The 18,389-nt window shown below is 42.8% G+C and overlaps 1 protein-coding gene across 3 annotated transcripts in view; it reads left to right on the top strand.

Annotated features, from left to right (window-relative positions):
* The window catches only part of USP25 (ubiquitin specific peptidase 25), a 119,773-nt gene that overhangs the window by 88,529 nt on the left and 12,855 nt on the right, over positions 1 to 18,389 (top strand). For 2 of the 3 annotated variants that reach the window (XM_066347317.1, XM_066347319.1), the window contains exons 17-20: positions 665 to 865; positions 6,854 to 6,993; positions 12,234 to 12,347; positions 15,561 to 15,656. In XM_066347317.1, the coding sequence (XP_066203414.1) occupies positions 665 to 865; positions 6,854 to 6,993; positions 12,234 to 12,347; positions 15,561 to 15,656 (551 nt within the window). The remainder of the gene's footprint in view (positions 1 to 664; positions 866 to 6,853; positions 6,994 to 12,233; positions 12,348 to 15,560; positions 15,657 to 18,389) is intronic. The other variant, XM_066347318.1, reaches the window with a different exon arrangement.

Genomic DNA, 18,389 nt, shown 5'->3' with positions numbered 1-18,389 from the left:
TTTTGTATTCTGATACAGGCTTTGCATATAAAAAGCAAGGAAGGATTGTTGAAAGTGATAAAGTTAACTTTCCTTTTGTATTTAATTATTCAGCAAAGCTAGCTGGGCAGTGCACTTACATGACTAAACCTAAAATTTCTTTTGTGTGCATGGAGTAGAAGTTGAGTAGCTCTTTTAAATCATATTTATGCCATGTTTTTAAAAAAATCTTGCTGTGTTGATTAGTTTTCAGATTGCATATCCATATATTGCTATACTTAACTGCCTCCGATGAAAGAGAATTTTAGTTCTGTTCTGAGCTTAGTAAGGTTATGAGTTACTTCTCCTTTTGTGACCGGTGGTCTTCCAGGAATAATCAGACACCTAGTATTTTCTTGTAGTGGAGAAGGTAGTATTCTGTCAGTGTTTGAGTGGCAGCTCTGCCTTTGTATATCTTGTTGAATTTAAAAGTGAAAGCTGAGAACATGACATATAATGTATTATCAACTATTTGCATCATTACTTTTCTGAGCATTTGTGTAAGTTTTCATTTTGAGGTAATGCTGACTTGCTAACTTGGTAATAATTCATACTTTAAATGCCATTTGAAATGCATTCTATTTTAAGCTTTGCATTTTTCCTTTAATTCTTAATTTTTTATTGGTCTTTGAACTATAATTTGCAGAGGAGTTTAATAAGGAAACTGGGCAAGCTCTTGTTGGCATAGAAACATTACCACCGGACTTGAGAGATTTTGTGGAGGAAGACAACCAGCGCTTTGACAAAGAGCTGGAAGAATGGGACACACAAGTTGCCCAGAAAGCGCTGCAGGAAAAACTTGCAGCATCCCAGAAATTGAGGGAGTCAGAGTCTGCTGTGACAACAGGTGAGTCCATGTATTAAACCGCATTTTATCATCCATCTCATATTTTATTATCAATTGAGATGCTTATTGACTATAAACCAAACTGATTCTTCTTGAAGTATGAAGAAGCGAGGAAGAATGATCTGAAATTCCATCATTTTGAGAGAGCCACAAATCACCTTTTGCTGACCCCTTTGCCGGACACCAGTGTGGATGTGTCAGGGGACCCTTGAACAGGGCGGGGGTTGTTCCGGTTGCCAAGCGCCTGTCTGCGCCCTCTCCCTCTGCTGTCCTCCCCTTTGATTGGGCTTGATCCTGCTTGGCAGGAGGCTTGGAAAAGCTGGGAAAGCAAAAAACTGATCCAAACCAGTTCACTAAAGCTATCAGTCAAAACGAACTTGAGTGATTTTTATATTTTGAGTATACTCCAATTTGTGTACTTGATTTTTATTATTATTAAAATTAAAGACAGAATTAGCCAAAAGCACAATATATAGTTAACCCTTTGAGTAGTGAGTCTGTTCATGCTTGCTGACCCCCAGGAGTGAGTTATTTTCAAAAAATGAAATTAGTTCCAGTTACAGTTTTATTAACTTAAAATTATGTTTGTTTGATAACCGATTTATGGAAACAAGAAGAACATACATTAGCCTTTCTGTTTTTTTTGTAATTTTCTGAAGTAAGAAGCCGGGAGGCAGGCAGACAAACTCCCACGTGCACCCGACCGGAAACCACCCGGCATGCCCACTAGGGGGCGATGCTTTGACCATCTGGGACATTGTTCCATTTCCATTGCAGCCGGAGCCATTCTAGCACTTGAGGCGGAGGCCACAGAGCCATCCTTAGTGCCCAGGTCAACTTTGCTCCAATGGAGCCTTGGCTGCAGGATGGGGGGGGGGGGGGGAGAGAGAGAGAGAGAGAGAGAGAAAGAGAGAAAGGAGAGGGGGAAGGGTGGAGAAGCAGATGGACACTTCTCTTGTGAGCCATGACCGGGAATCAAACCTGGGACTTCTACACTTTGGGTCAGTGCTCTACCACTGAGCCAACCAGCCAGGACCTGTCTCCTGATTTTTTTAAGAGTAATTTCATCATCAGTGAATTGTATGTTTTAGGGACATATATTTCCTATTATAGAAAAAGTGCTATTTCTCTGTGGTAGTGGGGAAATGAGAACAGATAAACTAAACACACTTTCCTCATACGTGGATTTTTTTGTTTGACCTTTCTTTTTGCAAGGTCTGCTTGTTCTGTTTTGGGTTGTTTAGGAAGCGTGTTAGGTGTGTGTTTAATTTCTGCTTTTACAGACAGATTTCCATGCAGCGGTACCTAGGTGGGTTTTAGCACTGTCATTTGAACTTCAGAAGGCATCATCCTTTCAGTGGGGACAGACGGCACCACCTTATGGGATTGTGGCCGATGCAGGAACACACAGCTCTCTATCCAGGCTTGTAACTTGTCTTCCTGTAAATTGAATAGTTGAGTCCTTGATCTTGATATGAAGAGTCATTGATTTAGAATTTATAAAAGACCAAGATGTTGTTAGTATGCCAGCAAAGGTACCAGTGTTTTTTTTGTTTTGTTGTTTTTTTCTTTTTTACAGAGACAGAGAGTGAGTCAGAGAGAGGGACAGACAGGGACAAATAGACAGGAACAGAGAGAGATGAGAAGCATCATTAGTTTTTTGTTGTGCGTTGTGACACCTTAGTTCATTGATTACTTTCTCATATGTGCCTTGACTGTGGGCCTTCAGCAGACCGAGTAACCCCCCTGCTGGAGCCAGCGACCTTGGGTTCAAGCTGGTGAGCTTTTGCTCAAACCAGATGAGCCCGCGCTCAAGCCGGCGACCTTGAGGTATCGAACCTGGGTCCTCCGCATCCCAGTCCGACGCTCTATCCACTGCGCCACGGCCTGGTCAGGCAAGGTACCGGTGTTTTGATGCGTCAGTGCCACACAGCGTATCTGAATAGCACCACTGCCTTCTGGTGTGCTCTCGCGTGGTGAGCAGGCCGCTCTCCTTCCACACCTCCAGGGCCGCTGTGTGGAGCCCACGGTGGCTCCGGTCCCACCGCAGTGCACTCCGTTACAGCGACCCCGTCCACTGCAGTGCGAGGTGAAGTCGTTCGGTAGACATCAAGAGGCTCCTGAGCTCCGGTCACAATGTAGCGACGACATGGTATTTCTTTTCAGTGTCGGCCAGTTCCATCCCGTCGTGACTTCCTTCCTTGTGTTCGGTGTCTGCCCTCCCGTCTAAAGCCCTTCCCTCGCCCTGCCCGGGGCGCAGCCGCTGGCCGCTCTTCCTCCGCCCTCACGCCCCTCCTCCCACCGGGGCTGTTCTCTGTTCGCAGGGCGGGGCTGCGGGGCTGCGTCACTGGCGTTGGGTCGTGGTACCTCGCACTCAGCGGGAGGTGAAGCCTCCGCTCATCGGTTAAGCTTCGGCTCTGTTCTTGGCTCATCTATATTTGATGGCACCAAAAATACCAAATTCCGTAGTATTCTCTTCATCCGGTCTATCTTTCACAAGGCCGTCTAAGTTTACAGATTTAACACATTTTATTTTTACTAAAGTCGCACTCATGCCTGTTCCCACCTAAGTGGACAGAATTAATTCCGTCTGACAGGGCTAGCCAGCTGTGCCTGCCGTTTACCTTTGTCACCTTCTGTTTTCTCTGATGGAAAGGCCACGTCTGGCCCTGGCCGGGTAGCTCAGTTCGGTAAAGCATCATCTTAATATGCTGCGGTCACAGGTTTGATCCCCGGTCAGGGCTCATACAAGAAAGCAAGCAGTGAACGCATAAATGGGTGGAACAATACATCGATATTTCTCCCTCTCCCCCCCTCCTTTCCTCTCCCTAAGAAATCAGTAAACAAACTATTTTTAAAAAGAAAAGGCCACGTCTATATGCCCTTTTTCCCTGATCAGTTTATTCCACTGTCTACTTCATGAGCTGTTTCATCATTTTGAACAATTCAGTAGTAGGTATTGGGCATATATGTTCGTGTCTCTCTTTTTAGTATTAAAAAATAAAAAAACTTGAAGAGAGAGAATACAAATATTTCAGAGAGGAGCTAGAATAACTAAAAAATAAAGAGATTGAAACGGGCAGCTCACCCGTGTTACCATACTTACCTCCCAGCGTGGGATTTAGAAAGCGGCAGAGGTCCTGTGCTGAGACAACGTCCCGTCCACAGCAGTGCTAGGAATACGCACTTTGTCCGAGGTAGTGGAAAGAGGACGTGCCTAACTGTAGACTGGGGGCGTGAGGTTACCGTGTAGAAGACTGTTTTCTGTCACTGTATCATCTACCAGAGCATATGGAGAACTCTGTCCTGTGGTGCAGGGAAATTTAACATACCGCAGTTGAGTCAGGGAACTTCCTGTAGTGTTTGTTGGAACCACTTATCTGCTATCACTAGTAGACAAATTCTGCTTTAATGCCCGTGCCATCTTCTTCCTGTTTCTCTCCAGTTTCCCAAGTAATTTGTTTAGTTTGGTCTAATACTTTCAGAAGATCAAAGAACACCTGTCTAACTCTATCACGCATGCGTGCATTAGGGTCCTGAATACCCAGTGAAGTAATACGAGGCCGTCTTGCTGACGACGTCCATCCGGGGGTTGCTCTTCCCTGTCTGTGAGTGTTCTCAATAAGACTGGAATAGAGGAGCTATTAAATTCCCGTTTTTTCTGAGGGATGTTCCAATAGGAATATTAACTTATATAGTATTAATTAAATCAGTATTTGTTCCACAAATACTGGGAAATCCATAGCCGTCACTTCTCTAATATCTTTCGTTGTCTTATTGCAACAAAGTTATAAATGATGGGAAAGTCTTGTTTGATTGATCTCATGCTCCCTCCCTCATCTGCTTAGTGTAAAGGAGAACTTACGTAGACCCTATGTGTGGAGAGCTAACCAACAGGTCTTTACTCTAAGTGTGTATATCACAATTACCTGGGAGATACTTTTCTAAGTGTAAATTTTTTTTTTTTTTTTTTTTTAAAGATTCAGATAATTTGTGAACCCCTGATTAAGCATCATGGCTCTCGGCTGTATTTATAAGTCAGAAAAGCTAAGAAGGAGAGAACTATGCCTGAACTTGAGTTACTCCTATTTTACTAAAAATAAAAATGGTCAAAATGGTGGATATTGGTATGGAATGTGTCCCATCAGATCTCCTCATTTGTCTAGGGGTGCATGCGGGTTGTCTCTGGGACTTTCCTACGAGTAACTGTCTGACCGTGAAGGAGCAGCTGGTATTTCAGGAGGACCGGCTGCTCCTGGGAGTGAGACCTGGTGGAAGGAGCCGTGTTCTCCGTTTTCTCAAGTTCCTTTAAACAGGGACGGGGTGATGTTCCGTTTACATCTCTAGAACCCAGCGCAATAAATGACACATGGTCGACGCCCTTTGAATGCTTTCTGAATTGCATTTATTCCCCACGGGGGTTTCTGTGGGGTGTCGTAGGGGTGGTCCTCAGTGAGCGGGAGTGCCCGCATGCTGAAATTGTGGCCACGGTGACCGGGTGACCGTGCGTCAGGGCAGCAGGCTGACATTGAAGGGGGCAGATGGAGCTCCGTCCTGGGTAGATCTCAGTCAGGTCTGGCTGCTCTCTAAGCCCCCCCCCCCCCCCCCGTTCCCGAGATTTGATTTGTGAGGGCCCAGGCATCTGACACCTTAGAAGCTCCTGGTGACTCTATAGCCAACCTAGCGTGGCTCTTAGACTGCTTTTAGGGACTTGCTGACTTTAATTACAGCTGTAGAAGTGGATGGACGGCGTATCTTTGAGGTAGTCCTCTCAGAGTAGTCTTCTCACTCTGCATGTACTAAGTGTGACTCATCAGTAAGGCAAGGTTTTAGGTTCTTCTGGAAGATAAGAGATGCTGCTTTTTAAAAAATTGAAGAGCAGATCAATATACTTCAACAGAAAACCAGGCGTTGTCGAGTTGACTGTCCTCTTAAGATGTTGAAGAGCACAGCCAGGAAATATGCTTAAGTAGAGCACTTCCAGCCGTCCCGGAGCGGGCTCACAGTCCTCTCGGCACGGGGGCCTCTGCTGCAGCCAGCCGGTGAGGGCAGCCCCGGCAGGAGACCTCTGCTGTGGGGGACAGCCGTCTCCGTGGTACCAGTTTGCCAAGTTGTAATTGTTTTTTCTCTGGCAACACTTGGGGTAGATTCAGAAAAGAGAGGAGCCAACCTGGTGGGTTGGCTCAGTGGTAGAGCATCGGCCCAGAGTGTGGAAGTCCCAGGTTCAATTCCCGGCCAGGGCACACAGGAGAGGCGCCCATCTGCTTCCCCACCCCTCCCCCTCTCCTTCCTCTCTGTCTCTCTCTTCCCCTCCTGCAGCCAAGGATCCACTGGAGCAAAGTTTGCCCGGGCACTGAGGATGGCTCCATGGCCTCTGCCTCAGGTGCTAGAATGGCTCTGGTTGAAAAGGAGCAACGCCCCAGATGGGCAGAGCATCGCCCCCTGGTGGGCATGCCGGGTGGATCCCGGTTGGGTGCAAGCGGGGGAGTTTGTCTGTCTGCCTCCCCGCTTCTAAATTCAGAAAAATACACACAAACAAAAAAAAAAAAAAAAGAAAGAAAAGAGAGGAAGATCAGGTTCATTCACGGTTACAGTTTTGTCAGCTAGGTACCAAAAAGGATACTGTGGCCGGAAAAACCGTTAGTGTGGAAACTTAGTCCAGGACTGTTGTACAAATTACATTCTTTTTTGGTAGAATGCTAGTGTTTTTCCAAAATTAGATTTTGGTACTTATGGCAGGAAAATATATTATGGATTCTGTATGATAAATAATGGGTTCTTTAGTAATTATTTGATTGCTTCTGTGTCCTTTGGTTTATTTATTTTGGTAAATTCTGGGGTACGTGCTATGTGTTGAAGGATACATCACTTTATATAAAATAGTAAAATTGATTATTGCCTGACTTTGAATTAGATATAAATAATCGCGTCATCTTAGCTAGCCGCCCGGATTCTGTTAGCGGTACAACTGATTGTTTTCCCGCACAGCGCAAGCTGGAGAGCCCGAGTACCTGGAGCAGCCATCCAGAAGCGACTTCTCAAAGCACCTGAAAGAGGAAACCATCCGCGTGATCGCCAAGGCGTCCCATGACCATGAAGACAAAGGTCCTGAAACAGTTCTGCAGTCGGTAAGAACTTTCCTTTCAGCCCTTTGACCGCAGCCCTGTTCGTGACCTTTCCCGGCCACGGGACGGAGAGTGGCCTGTTTGGGAGTCGGGACACATGGCGCCAACAGGAGGCTCGTCCCTCCACGTGAACAGCGACTGGGGGCGTCACGGAACGCCTAGGCTGTCGTCTTCTCAGCTGTGATTTAAGCAGGGATTCTTTAAAAAAAAATAAGTTTCTGTCTTCCTGTTAGGGAGTTTTGAACAGTTATAATCATAGACTAAATGGGTCATCTGATCGGGAACTTCAAAGGAGAACTGGACCATTTAGCATTACAGGTTGACTCTTGCACACCATGGGCCTTAGGGGACCAGCCCATGAGCTGTTGAAAACCCACATATGAATAACTTGATTCCTCAACAACTTTACTATGTCACGTATTATTATATAGCCTTACTGGTTATATACACAGTCAATTAAGACATATTTTGTATGTTACATATATGATATGCTGTATTCTTAAAATAAACTAAAGAAAATGCTATTAAGAAAATTATAAGAGAGAATACATCTACACTATTTATTGAGAGAAACTCACATATAAGTGGGCCTGCACAGTTGAAATCCGTATTGTTCAGCGGTCAGCTCTGTCCCTCACCCCTCCCTCCCTGACTAATCTTACTACATGGGAGTAGTAGGGAATAAGTATAATGTTCTTTGTTCCATGGAATGTGTCTAACAATAAAGTGCCAGACACCCTAGGTTAGGGTGAATGTGATCTTACAATATGGTCTATACATATATTTTAATAGTGTCCTGTCCAAAGCTGCCATTCTAATTCTCCTGTTGGTAGTTCTCAGTTGTGTCTTTTTATAACAATAAATTGAACACGTCGGTATTACACTATGTTTTCAATGAATATGATATTCAAGGAGATGTTATTTCAAGAATTTGGTATTATAAAGTCACTCAGTTGCCATAGTCTTATTTTATTAGTGAGCACAAGTAGCTCTGATGCAGGCTTCAGTTAGCAGCTAGTTTTAGTATTTAAAGATTCCCCTTCTGAACTAAAGAGAACAGGACGTACAGTTTTTCAACACAATTATCTACTTAGTAAGTGAACTTAATTTAAACAGTAACCTGCCGCATGCACTTAGGTCTTTCATAGAAGACCTCAATAAACCAAACTGTCCAATTAACAGGGTATTGTGTTAATTAGGCTTTGATTATTTCATCAGAAATTACTTTTTTATTTCATTTTCTGTGAATAATTTTGACTATATATCATTTTACCACCAAAAAAACAACGATGTAGTAATATATATATATTTTTTAATTTGGATCTATCCAAATTTTGCAAGTGCTCTAAAGACTAAATGAGCTCGAGATGAACCGGGACTAACCATAGAGCGCTTGCTGGGAGATGCGTCTCCGGTGGGCGGCTGTCTCTTTCTGGGGGGGCGGGGGGGAACAGACAAGTAGGTACAAGGAAGAAATATTTTTGCCAGATATAAAACATTAATTTGCCAGGGCCTTTGCTCATTAGGCTTTTTATTTATTAGAGCTGATAATTATGGTTAGTAACTATCCTTGTAATTGGTATCAGAAAGCCAAAAAGTCATTACTTTAAAAATTTTTTTTATTCTTAATGTTTCTTTATTATTATTTTTAGTCTGGCTCATCATGTGTTATTTAAATTTACAGAAATCAGCACTTGAATTTTGATTGCTTAGTTTACTAATGGGGGTGTCATCTCATACGCCAGCCCCCTGGGCTTCGCCCTGACTGGAGGAGGGGCTGCGACAGGCGGCGGGCGCAGACATTTTCCCGTCCGGCTTCTGGCTTCTGTTCCGGACCGGCACCGCCGTCTGGGCCACTGTCGCCAGAAATCCTGCAGCCTACGGGGTCGCATGCCAGGGCTGTCAGCAGCAGCCCACGTGCTCAGTCTCGTGGTCAGTGGCTTAACATGGCCAGCCCTGCTGGGCTTTCTCATTTACAGGTACACTTGAGAAATAAATGGCAGAGATGAAAAGAGCCTTCTGACTCTGGAATTAGATCGTCCTGACTTTTGAAAATTGGTTTTATGGCCCTGGCCGGTTGGCTCAGCGGTAGAGCGACGGCCTGGCGTGCAGGGGACCCGGGTTCGATTCCCGGCCAGGGCACATAGGAGAAGCGCCCATTTGCTTCTCCACCCGCCCCCCTCCTTCCTCTCTGTCTCTCTCTTCCCCTCCCGCAGCCAAGGCTCCATTGGAGCAAAGATGGCCCGGGCGCTGGGGATGGCTCCTTGGCCTCTGGCCCAGGCGCTAGAGTGGCTCTGGTCGCGGCAGAGCGATGCCCCAGAGGGGCAGAGCATCGCCCCCTGGTGGGCGTGCCGGGTGGATCCCGGTCGGGGGCATGCGGGAGTCTGTCTGACTGTCTCTCCCCGTTTCCAGCTTCAGAAAAATACAAAAAAAAAGAAAGAAAAAAAAAAGAAAATTGGTTTTACTTCTTCCCAGCTATGCACACTTGAATAAGGTGCCTCATGTCCCTAAACCTCAATTTACTTTTACATAAAACGGAAGTGCTTGTGGGATTAATTCAGATCCTTTTTTCTGAAAATGCTTAGCATGCTGTGTAGGCACTAAGTAGCTGTCAGCTTCCTTTTGTTTAAACCCTAACCGGTTTACAAATAGTACTTTTCAGCTCTAACCTTCATGCAAGCATTCCCTAAAAAGCTTAGAATCACAAAAATCAGAGAGACCTACTCTGCAAATATTTAGACAGCTTGTTTTACAAGAATGCCCTTAAATTTAAATGGAATATTTTAGGACATTTGGAATATACAGCAAAGTAGACTCCAGGAAAGAGGCATGCATAATCCCACCATCCAGAGTCAAACACTGTGAATATGTTAGTATGTTTTCTTTCATTCTTATTCTTATATACAGGTTTGAAGTTGAGTTACTACATATGAAATTCCATATCTTCACTTTTTTCATCACTTGACATTATAAAACTGTTTTCCAATGCTATAAACTGTAAAAAAAATATCTAATGGTTGAGTATTATTTCATCGTGTGATTAAATTCTTGTTTACTTACCTATTTCCCCACTGTATAGTCAGTTCTACTTTTACATTATTCTAGGTAAGCTGCTAGAAATGAAACTTTTTTTTTTCACATCTGAGGTTATTTCTTTAGTTTCTGCATAGTTGAATTACTGGTTAAAAGGTCTGAGTGTATGAAGGGGGTCGATGGGAGGCAGACATGTGGCTTTCTAACCACCCTTTCACGGGAGCACTTTTTTTAAAAAAATCATACATTTAAGGGGTTTCAGGCAATCAATAAAAATCTTTGTCTTTTAATTATTTTTACAGCTTATTAACTGAGGAATCTGTTTTTACCCCGTTTCAAATTTAGCCTTTGTTAAGGTGTTCATACAGGAACCAATAGGCACCAAAAAAGATAAATGTACATCTACTTTACTTCAGTGAGCCCTGAATTCTTTGTGAAAAATGTTACGGTACCGTAAGTACCTCAGCTTGAGAACAATACCACCAAGTTGTTACATGCACGCAAATACACTGCTACATATAAAACAGGGATGTTTCAAAATGAAGATGAAGCAATAACATATTCCCTAATTTTTGTGAGCAGTGTACATCTACCCACATAATGAAGCGGTGTTGTGCGGTTGACCGTCTTCTGTGGTAACTGGAAAGGTTTATAAAACATTGATTTCCCCCCCAAAGGGAATGTGTTGTTTTATTTAGGATCAGTATTCTCAGACATACATTTCCCAGTTGCCGCATGCCTTCCATTTTTATTTTCTCTTCGTAAAGCGGTATTGTCTCTCTTAAGAAATTTTTCACCAGAGTGCGGACAAATTTCAAATTTAGTTGCTTGTATTCATTCTTGTGAATGGAGATCTAGGACAATTATTGCTCTCTGACTTGCTAGAAGAATTTAATATCCTAAAGTAAATGTTATGGGCCAAGCCTATTTCCAGAGGATATTTGTGATGGTGATATCAGGTTAGAATGATTAAAATATAAGCAATTTAAAATAGCAGAAGAGTATAATATAGAGTAATACTGGTAATGCCTGTCATTTATAGAACAGTGATTACGTACCAGGTATTGGGTTACCTGGATTTCATCTCGTGATCATGACAAACGTGCTAGTTGGTTTTCTCTTGAAAAACTGAGGACTCAAATGAAGTAAGGAAACCTTTCTTAAAAATATTAGTTAGAAATGTCTTTCTTTTAAAAGGAGCAGTGCCAGTCTTGGCCATTTTATTTTATTAATTCAATTCTTTCTGTGTATATACTTCTGGAAAGTCAGAATGTGTCTATATCCCTAAAATGCACCGATTTTTAAAATTGAAATAAAACCCATTAATTTATATTTAATTAAAGTTTTCTATTTTACATCAAAACTAAAATTTATCTTTGCTTACAGAAACATTTGTGGTGCAATTTGAAATTACTAGGTACTTTTTGAAATTTGTTTATAAGTAAATAGTGAATGTCCTAGTTATTAATCGACTCAGTAAAAATAAGATCTGAACAGTATTTTGAATGAACTGTATCAGTGTTTTTGAGTGGATTTTTCTGGATTTAATGCTACCATCCACTCTATTGGTGTGGATTAGTGAAATTTATAGAATTCGTTAAAGAAAAAGAAATCTGAAGTGCTTCACATGCTATCACTTTCATCAGCTTTTTCAAAACTAATTCATTGGGCACTTACGATGTATATTTCTGGTACTGGGTCTCATAGACAGTCACGGGGTAAGTTAAGCATGATAGAGTGTGGATAGTAAGTGCATATGCGGTAGGTTATTAGGAAAGATAAACAGAGAACAGCGTAAGGAGACCTGCAAACTTGCCTGGTTCCCATTGAGTCGTTAGCGTATTTTGATGCAGATACCAAGAAAGGCTTTATTAGACATTTTTAAAAAATAAAATCTTCAGCTATGAAGATAGCAATAGGAAATACAATTCTACTGTTTATCATTTTTAAGGACTTAGAGTCCAGGATGCTTTGGGGGGGGGGGGAATAATGAAAATTTAATTTCGCGTTTGAGAGGTAAAACGGAACTTGGAGTTTCTGTATTCTCACTTGGTGAAGGCGTTTGCTTCTCATACTCAGTTTTAGGTAGTTTCATGTTGTGCTAAGTAAACGCAGGTATTTTTAAAGACTCGGGAATCTGTACACTTGAACTGGGTATTTCCATGGTTCTCTTTTTTTCTAACGTTCCCACTGACGGTTTTCTTCCGCAGAGCCCGGAAGGAGCAGCAAGCCACGCCCCTTCCCAGCAGCAAGCGGTGGAGGTGGCGGTCCCTCACGTAGGGAAGTTTGTGATTGAGTCCAAGGAGGGGGGTTATGACGACGAGGTACCTCTGTCCCCGTGCGCTGCGCTGCGCTGCCGTGGAGTGCGAGGCCCTTGGGCATGCATGCGCCCTCACCCTTGTGTCTGTTGCTGGTAACACACGGCTTTGCCACCCGTGGTCTGGACTTACCTCACCCGCTGCTCACGGAACTCGGCGTTTCCCAGAGCAGTCTAAGCAGAAGGCTTCTGGAAGTTTTCAACATCGTCATTTCATGTTTCCAGTGTGAATTCCTTTATGCAGACATCGTAGGATTGGTTTACTCTTGGGTTGCTAGGTTACAATAAGGTTTCTTTAATTAAAGAGCAAAGATCTTGAGCATCTAAAAGTAATTTTTATTTTCCTTTCCTGTTGTACTTGGACCACTTATTACAATACCTTGCCCACCATGCCCTGCGGAAGGACGCACATCCTGATTGCAGATAGTTGATATTTTTGTGTCTGCAACCTCCCCTCCGCATGACTGTGACTTGAACGATTCGTCAGCACTGCTGACGGCCTGCCAGTGTTTTATACACGGGGCCCCCATCTCCTCCTCCTCTACCTTGTCGCTGGTAACTCAGTCTCCTTAGTGCTCTTAACATCTCCTCCTCCTCTACCTTGTCGCTGTTAACTCACGTCTCCTTAGTGCTCTAACATCTTCTCCTCCTCTACCTTGTCGCTGTCAACTCACGTCTCCTTAGTGCTCTAACATCTTCTCCTCCTCTACCTTGTCGCTGATAACTCACGTCTCCTTAGTGCTCTAACATCTTCTCCTCCTCTACCTTGTCGCTGTCAACTCACGTCTCCTTAGTGCTCTAACATCTTCTCCTCCTCTACCTTGTCGCTGGTAACTCAGTCTCCTTAGTGCTCTAACATCTTCTCCTCCTCTACCTTGTCGCTGTCAACTCACGTCTCCTTAGTGCTCTAACATCTTCTCCTCCTCTACCTTGTCGCTGTCAACTCACGTCTCCTTAGTGCTCTAACATCTTCTCCTCTACCTTGTCGCTGGTAACTCACGTCTCCCTAGTGCTCTAACATCTCCTCCTCCTCTACCTTGTCGCTGTTAACTCACATCTCCTTAGTGCTCTAACATCTCCTCCTCCTCTACCTTGTCGCTGTCAACTCACGTCTCCCTAGTGTTCTAACAGCACGGAGGCGTTTCTGCCGCTCCCGACACGTTTGGGGGGAGTCAGGTGAGAATGCAGTTATCCTGCCCCCTCGAGTCCCTGCCCCCCACTTTTCCCAGGAGACTCTTCCACTTGGATACCTCCCATGTTTCCCTGGAGAGCCGGGAAAGCTTTCTCTGCGTAACAAGAGAGACGCCCTCGGATTCTCTCATTTGTTTTTACTGGCATAGATGAGAATTGAGTATAGACTCAGTTGTTTTTTCCAAGTAACTTTTTTCTAGACTTTGTACGGCCAGTAGTTGTGGCCATCGTGGCCGTGCACATGCAGGTTCCCGTTGGATTTGGGCGGACAGTAAGGAAACAGTGGAGCCAGAGGATGGGCGGCCATTTTTTTATTCAAGTCTCGTACCAGCAGACACACAGAGAAAAGCACTTCCCTTTCACTCAGAGCTCACAAAGCGACTGACACATTCTCTGGTTCCACAACCAGGAGAATCTTCTCCGGTTCCTCCTAGAATCAAAGGCCCCACCAGTCTCAGCAGAGCTCGCAAAGCCCCTCACCTCTGGTTCCCCATCGCCTTCTCTCTGCACAAATTGCAAAAACATGGCTTGCTTCATTCTCCTTCCCCTTCTTCTTCCTTTCAAACTTTTCTGGCACAAAAACCTCTCCTCCAGCACACATTAGCATAACAAGGGCCCTTCCCAAGCAGGAAGGTAATTTGCAGTTTCACAGATCACACGCCTGGCGCTGCCCACTACCATTTTTAATAAAAGTGAGCAAACAAAAATAAAAAATTTTACAAACTCATTTGCACAACACTTATTCCAAGGTTATGATTAAACTATTATGTAAGAGTTAAAGTGTCTTCATGACACTTAACATCAGAGGTGTCATAAAGATGGTAATTTTACTGTACCCAATGTAAGAAAGCATGGCCATTGTGAGAGTAAGAAGGAGGTTTGTGAGCTAGAAAGGATTTTCTCAAGAAGTTTATGTTATTGCAACTCCCCAAAATAAATGGTCCAGTGAGCCAGAGATAATGGATGCAATTTCTTGACAACTCTAATATAGTAGCTTCAAAGTGCCTTGAGTTATTTCATTTTGCAGATACTTTAAAATGTAAACATCTAAAATGTAAGCTATTATGAAAACAAAGACTGTATACTTCAGTGTTTAGTACTGAATAGCAGTATGTTGTACCAGTTAACTATTTTAATACCATGTCGGTACTTGGAAAGTGTGGAAACTGGCACATATTTTTTAAGTGTATTTATTGATTTTAGAAGGAGAGGAAGGGACAGACACAAACACTGATCTGTTCCTGTATGTGCATTGACCACAATCAAACCCGCAACCTTCACATATTGTGACAGTGCTCTAATCAACTGAGCAATCTGGCCAGGGCTGGAAACTTATATTTTTAATAAAAATGTTAATTTATTTATCAAGCACCTGAGTGCCTGTTTCAGGGTGAGCCTTCTGGCATTAAAAAAAAAAAAAAAATGGGAACTGTGATTAATCCTGTAACACTGTCTTTCGTGCAAGTGCTTATGCTCCTGGCAGAACTGTGTTGTTTCTGCCTCGTTGGAGGACTGTTTAACAGTGCATGTGCCTTGGAACTAAGTCGTACAGATACGGGGCCGCTGTTCCGGGTGTTTGGATTGTGTGGTTGTGCAGGGACGCCTAGCCAGTGGGCGGAGGTGGAGCCGAGACTGAGCTTGGGCCGACTGAGCTCCCCAAGCCTTGAAGGAGAGGCACCATTTTAAAATGAAAGGGTTGTTGCGATTTCTAAACGGTTCTCTTACTCAGAGAGCAGCCCATTTTCTAATGTGTCCAGACGGGGTTAGCTTTTTTAAATTCTTTGGTTCAGAAGGGTGCCTTTCTGCATTTTGCACAAAGGCACCGCACGAACTAGACGTGGCCCTGTATAGATGGTTTTGAAATACACTTACTTGCATATTGGATCACGTTTGCTATAAAAAATTCCACACTCGATTTATAAATAGTGAAAAACGGGCTTCTAACTTGCATGTAAACAAATTATTTTGGTTTTCTTTTTAAATTGTTTCGTGTTACTCATTCAAGAACTCTTTCAATCCCTTGTGGCAGATCATGATGACACCGAGCATGCAAGGTATAATCATGGCCATAGGTAAAGCCAGGAGTGTGTATGACAGGTGTGGTCCTGAAGCAGGGTTCTTTAAGGTATACTTACCATTTTCATTTCTTTCTTTTTTTTTTTTAGACTTCTTAAAATGTTTTATTTCCATGAGTTAAATTTGAATTTCTGTATAACTTCTCTTTCCCTGTTGTAGCCATGGTCACCTGATGTTCTGGGGTTTCTTTTGTACATGAATCTAGGGCTGATTATTACTTTCTTTTAAGTCAGGTAATTCATCAGAAACAAAGCATTTCCCCTGAGCTGCCCTCGCAGTGCTCCTCTGATCTGTCAGCAGAAAGTGAAATCGTGTTTTTATTTGAAGGGAATGATGGGGATTGATGAGTAAAACCAGAAACTGAGTAACTCTCAGATAATCATTTCTTTTCCTCATTATAATACTATTAGTCGATCTTCATTTTTTTAAAAAAAAAATTTATTATGATACCAACTTGCTTCCTTTAGTGGCTTGTTTCTGAAATGGCTCATTCATGGTTCTACTCATCTGTGTGTTCCCCGTGGTCAGTGTTTGATATTCTCGTCATTCCAAGTTACGGAATCGGAGACGGTCAATCTGAGCCTGATTCCACCCCCGCTCGGTCTTCTCCCTCCAAATCCAGACCTTTACAGTGTTTTCATTACAATGTTATTTGCTTTTACTTTAACCCTGAAAAATAAGAACACTGTATATTTTGTCACTGTATTTAAATTAACCAAAGGTCTTCCAGGATTTTTCTACTCCCGTCCCCTTGCCTGTATCTGTTTGTAAATGTATATAAAATATAACAGGGTTATTGAGGTAGAGTCACTACAGTAAGTATGTGCTTCCTTACTTGACATTAAAAATCTAAATTTCTCTCAATTTTTTTGTACTCTGCCATCATCAAACTCATTCTTCAAAAAGTGCACATTTTCGGTATTTCTTTCAATATATAGGACGAAACTCCTTGTGCCTAGTAGTTATAGCAATAAACACTTTTGAACTTGTTTGGATTCACATGACCAGCCATCCTGGTCTGCCTAAGTCTGGGGATTCCTAGTAGAGGGGAACTTTAGGTGCTAAACTGTAGAAATTTTGGCAAAATGGTCTCGGGATGAGTTGGCCCGGCGTGTGGAAGCCCCGGGTTCAATTGCTGGTCGGGGCACACAGAAGCAACCATCTGCTTCTCCTCCCCTCCTCTGCCGCGCTCTCTTTCTCTCTCTCCCTCCCCTCCCCCTCTCCCTCTCTCTTCCCCTCCCGCAGCCATGGCTCAATTGATTTGAGCACGTTGGCCCTGGATATTGAGAATGGCTCCATGGAGCCTCCACCTCAGGGGCTAAAAATAGCTTGGTTGTGAGCATGGCCCCAGATGGGGGTTGCACGGTGGATCCCAGTCAGGGCACATTTGGGAGTCTGCCTCTCTAGCTCCCCTCCTCTCACTCCAGCCAGCGATTAAGCCAGTTATAAATAATTTATGTGTTATATATGTTTGCTAATGCAAAAACCGGGTGATGAAAGTGTTCTGTGAACATACAATGTGAAAGAGCTACTAGGCAGGCAGATCTGGAAAAATAATGATGAAAGACACTAAGTCCTGATCCCAGTTTGACTGTTTGTTAGAATTAGTTTTCTTTGACAACAGAAAAAATCCCCCCACCCTCAGAACAGGGGCTTAAAGACAGAAGTTTTTATCACACAAAAGCGAGATGCAGAGAAAGGCAGCACAGGACTGCAGTGATGGGCAGACACAGAGGCCAAGAGGAGTAAGCGGACAGTGTTCTCAAAGTGCTGGTCCGGGGGTGTGCCAGGTGTGCCAGGTGGGGGGGGGGGATAATTATAACGCTGGCGTAAGTTTAATGTTTGTCATTTACTTTAAAGGATATCAGAATTTCTTTTACGTGTAATTTTTATATCTATGGAAAGTACCCTTGGGATTTCAGTGAGGTAATAACACTACTTAGTATTATGAAATTTTTTAGTATTTATTTCATTGCTTCCAAACTATTGTTTACAGTTGACATAACTTGATCGCTTTTTTAACTTTGAAGTGCTTATTATTACGCCTTTGTTTATTCAGTAGACATACAATACATCAGTGGGACGGAGAGATCCAAACAGACCCACCCACCTATAAATGGTACCTAAAAGTGACAAGGATTGGATTTCAAATCAGTGTATAAAGGACGCATTAGTCAAGTTTTTAGGTTTGGACTATATGACTGTTTCTGTATTTGGAGAAAACAAAATCCCATATTTAGGAATCGAAACAAAAAGTAAATTCCTGAAAATACTAGAATTGAAGATGTGGCGTAATTTTGGAAGTGTGCATATAGGCCCAGACCCATCAAGAAAATATTACTATATTTTATAAATTTTTAACATTCTATACAGTAAGACACTAAACACAGACTTAGAGATAAATGACCAACAAAACACAATTTTTAACTTCTAAATGAATCAAATTTCTTATCAGAGCAAATGCTCAATTTAAACAACAAACATTTTAATGAGAATGTCTATAGTGCTTATTAAGTATACTGGTTTTTTAAAATCGATTCCTCTTATAAAAGTTTTAAATTCATAATTAAGAATTTTATTTGAAATTGGTGTAAAATTAAGAATTTTTTTAATGCATCTATTTGAGATGCTAAACTAGTTGCTCTTTGATTTTTAATCTTGGAAATGTAAAGATATCAATATTGACTTAAAAAAACCAAACTGCCTGGCCTGTGGCGGCGCAGTGGGTAATGGTCGACCTGGAACGCTGACACTGCAGGTTCGAAACCCCGGGCTTGCCCGG

This window comes from Saccopteryx leptura, chromosome 8 (assembly GCF_036850995.1).
Source record: "Saccopteryx leptura isolate mSacLep1 chromosome 8, mSacLep1_pri_phased_curated, whole genome shotgun sequence".
Classification (NCBI taxonomy): Eukaryota; Metazoa; Chordata; class Mammalia; order Chiroptera; family Emballonuridae; genus Saccopteryx; species Saccopteryx leptura.
Note: the sequence above shows the minus strand (reverse complement) of the source record. Positions and strands in the feature narration are given on the sequence as shown.